The sequence below is a fragment of the Acyrthosiphon pisum genome, chromosome A2 (assembly GCF_005508785.2).
Source record: "Acyrthosiphon pisum isolate AL4f chromosome A2, pea_aphid_22Mar2018_4r6ur, whole genome shotgun sequence".
Taxonomy (NCBI): domain Eukaryota; kingdom Metazoa; phylum Arthropoda; class Insecta; order Hemiptera; family Aphididae; genus Acyrthosiphon; species Acyrthosiphon pisum.
Window position 1 is genome coordinate 2,708,445 of NC_042495.1, and position 9,584 is coordinate 2,718,028.

Genomic DNA, 9,584 nt, shown 5'->3' on the forward strand with positions numbered 1-9,584 from the left:
ATCCTATAAGGAATCTTGTATTACATTTTAAAATACTTATGTATTTAAAAAGAAAAATTTTTATGAATTTATAACTCGAAATAATTTGCAAATTTTCGTGATTTTTCCATATTTTGTCATTTTTTGAACTTTAAATGCTTAAAAAAAAAAAACTGTGACTAACGATTTTTAATATTTTTCATCTGCCTTTGAAACAATATACTAGGAGCCTTCTATTAAATTTTCAAGCTTTTTTATCCAAAAAATAAAATTTTATTGATATTTTTAGAAAAAAAACTAAAAAAAAATGGAAAATAAAAATGTCCGTAAAGAGCTCAAAATACATCAAAATATTTTGAAAATGTTATGGTGTATAGAAGATGCTAAGATAAACATTCAGTCAAAATTTCATGTATCTACGGTAATTTTTTTTAAAGTTACACCAAAAACCAAATTCAATTTTGTGAAAAATCGATTTTGCGTAAAAATTCCCGTTTTTCCTTAATTTTTCTTTTGTTTTTTACGTCGCTTTTGAAAACTACTGGGAAATTTAAATTTTGACCTCCCCAATGCACCAACGATATTCACTTTCTGATCGAACAAGATACTGAAGTTGAAAATCGTAGCATTATTTCGACTACTTATCGTGTACACAGACACAAAAAAAATAAAAAAATAAAAAAATAAAAAAATAAAAAAACACACATCATTGTAAAATCAATACATTCATCGTTCCACTCAGAATCTAAAATTTAAAAATCAGCTTAGTTATCTAAAGTGATAAAAGGGTGAGGATGCTGGATGAACCACCATATTTAATAATATATTAAACACTTAATATGTATTTTACAAAAAAAAAGTAAAAACTGGAAATTCTAAAAATGTTGAGTATTTTTAATATATTCAACACGTCGTGGTATTTTAATTCTAATAAATATCGTCTCATTTGAATCCAATTTAAATTAACTAAGTACTTTATCAAAATATCAAAATATTTGTGTTATACCTATTTATTCTTCAGCAGATAAGTAACTAAAAAAATAAGGCGGTTTATATTTTTATAATATTATTAAATATTGATTACGTTCTCTATATTTTTTACTTCAATAATAACTCTACGACATTGAAAGGAAAAATCTTTTAAAATTTCCAATTTTTTTTTTTTGATTGATTTTACAGATTACTCTACACCATAAACCTATAAATTAGTTTATAACAACTACACTGTAGAGTCTACACACCAATCATAATACTGTTTTATTTTAACAGAATTTTATAAAAAGTTAAAACTTGTATAGCTACTTTTTTATATTCCATGCGGAGTGTATTGATTTTACAAAGATGTGTGTTTCATTGCCTATTTAATCAGTAAAAAATAAAAATGCTCTAATCTGTAGGTAACTTAAATATATTTTTAATGGTAACAAAGTGAAACAGACCTTTTTACGCAAAATCAGTTTAAAAAATTAACTGACTGTTATTCTGTAATTAAAAAACAAATAATGATTTGAATTGTTTGAAACATTTATCAAATGTTTATAGGTAGGTATTAGAATTTTCTACCTATTATTTTTTTTCGTGGTATCAATAGCAAGAAGAAACGCATTAGCATTACTTCTCATCTGGCCCCCATCGTTTATTGATATAAAACAATGTTAACGACAATAACATCAGTGTTATGCACCCGTAACCTGACAGACTCTCATCAGCGATATAATTTGCTACCTATATTATATGATATCATTTTCAAAATAATTTTAATTCTTTTTGAACTGTTTATAGAAATTTAAAGTTTTCGATTTTTTTTAAATTATGTCCATATTATGTTGATAAAAATCAAGGAGCATCCACACTGCATGTTGATACATCGATAAATCTATATGTCTTTTAATTTTAATACTTTCATCGCTACACTCAGAATCTAAAAAAGTATAATGAGGTTGCTATGGAGACCTAATTATATTAATCATCGGTTGTTAGAGGCAACATAGGAACTTTATAACATAAATTTCATCTTTGCTATTTCGGAAAAAATACAATATTATGTTAGGCCTTCAGGCTCAACACGATGACGTCATGGTAATGCACTCCGTGTCACGCAAAATTATAGAATGACCCTCAGTCATAAAACATAGGTATACATGTCAAAAATATATTCTCTGTCATACAGCTTGAAAATTGAATTAATGGCTCTTCATAAAATGATAGGATATTAATACTGAAATTAAGAGAAAAATTGAGCGTAAATCAAAAATAATTTTTTACGTGCGTTTACAATACTAATGTCAAAATTGGATGATAAACGAGAATAATAAATGTTTTATTTATCATGTTTGTAATTCAAAAATATTGTTCATTGAGACTTAAGACTTTTACCATGCGCTGTGCTTGCCCCACGGTTACGCGACATATTCGTGATCAGGTAAGGTCTCGTTCGATGGAGTCACACTGTTTGTTCTCTCTCGAAGTGGAGGTTAGAAAAAGTGAGCAACTGCTGATACACAGCCGCAGTGTTCATTTGCGACTGTAGCTATGCATCTCGTAATCTTGGTCGTGTTGTTATCATTTATTATTTCAAACAGTTCTACCTATATCGTATTTAACGTATACAACAATATATCTAGATTATCTCAAAGCTTGTTTTAGCATTTCCAGAATCAATGGTCACTCATCGCTTGGAAAGTTTAAGACAAGATAAGTTGGACATGAACCGCAATCGTCGCACAAGCACGCGACATTTTGACGCCGAGAATCCACCCGTAGGAGTGACGTCAGCTACACTGTATTTGTCCAGCGGTTTCACGTCATATCGGTGGTTAGGACAACAATAATTATTATAAAACAACAAACCTCGTACAGTCGTACCAATATACAGTTGTGGAAAGTTTACATTTGTTTTTATCGTTTGTGATACATACCAAGGTATAATATATTATATTATATTATTTTCGCTAAATTCTAATTCATGCGTGGCGGCCTATGCTTACAAATAATCGAAAAATAAATAATCATATAATATACATATATAGGTGCCTGTGTATGTTAATAAGAAGACGTGACACTGTTTTTTGTAGTCTTCGTCTTACAAGGGCTTAACAAATGTACGTTCAGAAAATCACGTTTAGCTTAGTTAGTTTGAAAAATAGAACGAATCGACATATCTATATTATAATGAAACTAGGTGGTAATTATTGTGTTTATTGTAGCTATATGGGTTTTCTACGAGGACCATTTTTAATTTACGCTATATTGTATACTCAAAACTTGTTAAAAAAAATTAAATATCACCCATATACAAACACAGATAATGTTCTTACCATCAAGTTTTATAATAGATCGATTCACTCTAATTTTTAAACTAATGGAGCTAAACGTGATCTGCTGAGCTAAACTTGGTATGTTACACGCCTGTAAGACAGAGACAACAAATGCCAGTGTTACTCCCTCTTAACAGCTCACAGCTGCATATAATAACATGAATAAATTTGGATGGACTATCTATTTTTTTAGACATTGGTAGTGTATATTTACAAAACCTAATGATTGTGTATAGGTACTTATACTATTTGCATATAAATCTTGAATGCGGTTAAACACGATGGTTTTATCTAAATGCTCATTATTCATAAATTAGTTTACCTTCTATAGAAGGTTAGGTGAAGATAAGTCGTAGACGCCAAATTTAATTTAATTATTCGATGGTTATAACATGACTTGTAACTTTAAAATTGTTGCATAAGAAACGAACCACAAAGTAGGTATTTAATATTCGTCATGGTATTAAAAACAGTTGATAATATTAATTCTTGTGTATTGTATAGCTTATAATGTATTCATTAAGCAATTGATGCAATAACATCACTGTTTGCAAAAATATCTCTTATACTTAAATCTTACTGATGAAATGTAGGATTATATAAATTTAAAAATTGTGTCATTGCGTGTAGTATGGATGCATTCCACGAATGGAACTACATAATGTAGTAATGCACGAAAGGTTTATTAAATAATATACAAAATATGCGTTCTGGCCATTTTTCAATTGAAGGCAATGAAAAAGCTGATATGCAAGCCAAGCATACAGCCTCCTCAACTTCCCTAGACATCACCCCGCTCACTACTTCTCAAGATACCATAAGAACAATAAAACATATATCAATACAAGCTTGGCAAAATACATGGGCAAAACAAAAAACTAAACTTAACGAAATTAAATCAACTATTTTCCACTGGCCTAACAATCATCGTAACAGGAAAAAGGAAACCATCATCAACAGGTTAAGAATAGGTCACACCAGAATAACCCATGGCTACCTAATGTCCCGAGATGAGCCTCCCTCGTGTGCGACATGCGGGGTGGCACTAACAATAAAACACATCCTCACGGAATGTTTTGCATACCTCAACGCAAGGAACCGCAATCATTTATCCAGTGATTTATACGACATACTTGGACCAGTCTTGCCATCACCTGACTTATTCGTGTTCCTCCAGGAGACCGGATTGGGACTCATCTAACCAGCTGAATACTCAACCTCATAATTAAGATTATAATACAACCTAGTCTAGACATTTGTTTTTTTTTTTTATTAAAACCTTCTATATCATGTAACACCTATTTGTAAAAAAAAAATGTATCTTATCCCAATGGCCAAGCTGCCGAGGGTTATTTCTTTAATAAAAAAAAAAAAAAAAAAAAAATAATATGCGTTCGTCTAAATCGATAGCACGTGTCAGGTAAAAAGTAAGCTGAATAAAACGATTTAATGATATTTCAAACGCAAAGTATTAAATTTAAATTAATTCGATTTTGTTTTTAGTACGGTCAACAGTTTATAAGTACTTTTTACCGTAGAGAAAACTTAAAACGGTGATTTTTCCACGTGAAAAAAATACATCGATATTATAATATTCCGTTATATTATTATTATTATTATTCTCTCTTGTTTCGATGTTTCTAGCTCGTGCAGCACCTCAACACGTAGGTATCTCAACTACACGAGTATTATCCACTGCACGAGTTGACTTTTTGAAATAAATAATAATATTTTTGTCGCTGCCCGCGTGTAGGTTATATTTGAACGGATGGGCATGTCATTAAGGAGGGACTCTATATTATTATTATTACTACGGTGTGCGAGATGCGGGGAAGGGAGGAAAAAAACTTTTCATTTCCAACGCGCCGGCGGTCGGGGTATAAAGTTTTTCGCTCGAGCGACCGTCGGCGGCGGCGTCGCCGTCTCTTATGGCTGTTGCACGGTTAAATTTCTCACATGTTTGGAGGTAAATTGACTGTGAACCGCTCGCAGATATATTTAGGGCGAACAAAATGTGTCGAGCGTGCGAGGCGGGCGGGTGTTCGGGACGGACGACGGCGGCCGAGAGTTTTGCGAAGATCGTAAATTTTTCTACGTACTTTAGGCGTGAAGTATTATACGCGCACTTCGCTATACATATACCCACCACACTACCCCACACACTATATATCCTTCCACCATTACTACAACAACATCAGCAGCAGCAGCAACAACAACAACAACAACAACTATTACGAAACACGCACACTGCTCAGCTATAATCCCGACACGATATACATATAATATACTCACGTCTCCGCTGTAAACGTCCGATGCGTACAACAGGTCGAACGGCAGAGCGGCGAATAAATCTACCACGAACCAGCTCTTCAAGTAATTGAAAGCGATCGTTTTGGAATCCGACACCACTTCGCCTTTTTTGTTGACGAACGTCGTCCGGAAATTGAACAATATATCTGCAAAATACAATAACACGAGACTTATATTATATTATAAGAACTGCGATATCGATCCGACACACGAGCCGCCACGTCGATATCGTCGGTACTATTTATACTTTTTAGGCGACGAATGTACGACTATCATTAAGGTTTCAAAACTATTTTTTTTTTTTAAATACTCCATTTATGCGAAAAATAAAAATAAATCTCAAATTAAAAACAAGACATCGTTCCGCTCGGAATCTAAAGATGTTTTGATATCTTGTTATATCTATAGTACTCAGAGCGAGTTGACATTTTTAAAAATGATATTAATTGAATGTAACGATTTGATAAACGGTTAATGTTGCTTTATACAATTATCATAAATATACAATTAAATAAACATAACTTGATAAGACGTCACAAACTCATATCATCTTAAAACATTTTAAATCTAAAATAAAAATATTTGATGTTTTATAATATACGTGATATTTACCAAGTGAAATGCATTTAATCAAATTACAAACATTGACGCCGTAATTTGGCTTCAAAAAAATATATAACTAGCAAGTAATATGAGACTAAATTGATAAGCGATTAGGAAATACTGATAAAGCTATAACCGTTGACAGTCCCTGAACTACTACAACTATCAACAATGATAAATGTTTCATAAATCAGTCATTATCAATGTTTGCCATGACGTGTAATCTCTATATCTAATCAATACTAATCGACTATAGGTATATCAGGATATGTAAATATATTATTTCGAATATTGCACCAAAATATTTAACGAAGAGATCGAATTCAGAACCCTAATATAGTAGTGCAACATTAGTTATTAATTTAAGGCTAAAATATATTACATAGACGCATGACTGTTACAATAATATATAAAGCACATTAATTAACCAACTTTTACAAAATATATAAAATCCATTTTAAAAGATTTTCAATGAAACAAGCTTTTATTTTAAATAATATTTCATAATAAATACATTTTTTATACACAATATAAACATAACACGCTATTTTCCACGATAGTTTCAAATTAAATGAATTCATTTTCGTATGTGATCATGTTAAAATATTTGATTCAGTAAGGTAAAATTCGAAGTTGTTTTTAAATTATAATATATATTATTTTAGATGATATATTGGATATGCCACATGCACATATTTGTCGTACAATGGAGAAACTATAACAAGTACATTTTTAAAAAAAGGCAAATTAATCATCGTTCGAGTAAAAAAATTTATATATTTTAAAGGTACCGTTGAAATTTTTTATCCATCTGCCAAAACTAATAATTACTATGGTTGGGGATAAATGCAGTAAAATACTTTTGCTAAGACTTTCAATTTGATCCTAATTCCTAATTCAGCAGTTTCCGTTCAAAAGTCAAACAATAACAGATAATATGATTATAAAAAAAAAATGTTTTAGCTTACATATTATATCTGTCAAGTAGTGTCAACTATAGATTTTGGGAGAGGATTCGATAAAACAACTTCGATACACAAAAAATGACAATAATTCAAAGCTTAGATATCATTGAAGAAGCTGTAAAAAATACGACATGCATCGCAATCAAAATTAAAATAATAATGTATAGCTTATTGCAATCCATAAAAAGATCAATAATTATAGGTACCTATCGGATTTAAGTATACAATCATAAATTATTATGATATGATATTTCAATGTTATATCGTGTTTGTCTGATTAATAAACTTTTTAACATTAAATTTGTTTACCTACCAGTATGTTTGCATATATATATAGATAGGAATTTTGATTATAGAATTATATTATATAATATGATATATAAACCTATACATTCATAGAATTTATATATATATATATTTTTAGTAGGTGCATAATATATAAATCTGAGCTCTAGTTATTATTAGATATAAACGTGCGAACGCACAATCGTCTCGATAATAGCTGGAGTACATTCTATGGCTGGTAACCGTATTACAATATATTATTATATTATTATTATCATATGCGCAATAATAATAATAATATTATATTATGCGCACGACACATGCTCGTGATATTAACATAATATATCGTATATGCCTGCCTACATTATTATTTATTGTTCATCAGACTATGGCATAATATACCTACAGCGTGCCCAACGTTTGAAGCCCACACGAATTCGATTTAATGAACCTCGTCACTGTGTGTGTAAAATAATATGTTATGTGTGTGTGTGTGTGTGTGTACAAAAACGTTATTAATTGCACGTGCTTTAAAAGCGACTCGCGATAGAAAACAAATTGATTACAAGTTTTATCGATATGTTATATACAGAGTGATTCAACGAGCGTCAAAGGGACCTCGTGATTTGCTTCGATGGTGAACCAATTGATTTTTGGAGTTTTCGAGACGTTTCCAATACTGCTAAAGAATCATATTTTTAAATCATGGGATTTTGTACGTCATGCAATTTAATTTGGAGTGTTCCGTGCCGTGATATAAAGCTTCTTTTTTTTTCAAATGAGAACCATCATTTTTAGATTCTGAGTGGAACGATGAATGTATTGATTTTACAATGATGTGTGTTTTTTTTTTTATTTTTTTATTTTTTTTTGTGTCTGTCATCACCTTTTAGGACAGTAAAACTGCTTCGATTTTCTTCAACAGTAACTTTTATGATTGGAAAGTGAATCTAGTTGGTACTTTGGGGGGTCAAAAGTAAAAATTTCCCAGTAGTTTTCAAAAGCGACGTGAAAAACAAAAGAAAAATTAAGGAAAAACGGGAATTTTTACGCAAAATCGATTTTTAACAAAATCGATTTTGGTTTTTGGTGTAACTCTAAAACAAATGACCGTAGATATATGAAATTTTCACAGGTTGTTTATATTTGCATTTTCTATACACGGTAAAATTTTGAAAATATTTTGATATATTTTGAGCTCTTTACCGAAATTTTCATTTTCCATTTTTTTTTAGTTTTTTTTCTAAAAATATCAATAAAATTTAATTTGTTGGATAAAAAAGCTTGAAAATTTAATAGAAAGCTCCTAGTATATTGTTACAAAGGCAGATAAAAAATAATAAAAATCGTGAGTCACAGTTTTTTTTTATAAGCATTTAAAGTTCAAAAAATGACAAAATATGGAAAAATCACGAAAATTTGCAAATTATTTCGAGTTAGAAATTCATAAAAATTTTTCTTTTTAAATCTAAGATATGAAAATGTAATACAAGATTCCTTATAAGATTATCTACCTTTATCAAACAAAAAATATCTATAAGAATGTCAAATTAAATTTTTATGATCGTTTGAAATTTAAATTTTTATAACATTGGATTACAACACTCGATTTCTCATGTAGCGATTTCCTTATTTTGTTGTAATTCAAAAACGAATAACTGCAGATTCATGAAAATTTTACTGAATGTTTATATTAGTATTTCCTATACACCATACAATTTTGAAAATATTTTCAATAGGATAACTATTTTAGTTATTTTGTTGTGATTGTATAATATTATTCGTGGGTACTTGAAACTTCTAAAGTATACTATTATATATCTATGATAGTACCAAGGTTTTTTGTTGATGTATAACGCGTTATAAGTACCTAATAGATATTATGATATGATTAATTTGGAATTTATTATAGGTACCTATTATAGGTCAATTTTTTTTTTAATACCATAGATAAGTATATATATGTCTAATACATAGACTGATATACCGTCTCCGCTCAGAATCGTTTTTCTTATACAGTGATATGTAATATGTAATATTTAGACTTAAATAAAAACACGGGATACTAATATATGGTGGACCGTACTGAGTGTGGGGTGATCCATATACATATACATATATACAC

At 30.0% G+C, this 9,584-nt stretch overlaps 1 protein-coding gene across 3 annotated transcripts in view; it reads right to left on the bottom strand.

Annotated features, from left to right (window-relative positions):
- The window catches only part of LOC100568954 (potassium voltage-gated channel subfamily H member 8), a 155,002-nt gene that overhangs the window by 44,474 nt on the left and 100,944 nt on the right, over positions 1–9,584 (bottom strand). For all 3 annotated transcript variants that reach the window (XM_029490945.1, XM_029490946.1, XM_029490944.1), the window contains exon 4: positions 5,589–5,752. In XM_029490945.1, the coding sequence (XP_029346805.1) occupies positions 5,589–5,752 (164 nt within the window). The remainder of the gene's footprint in view (positions 1–5,588; positions 5,753–9,584) is intronic.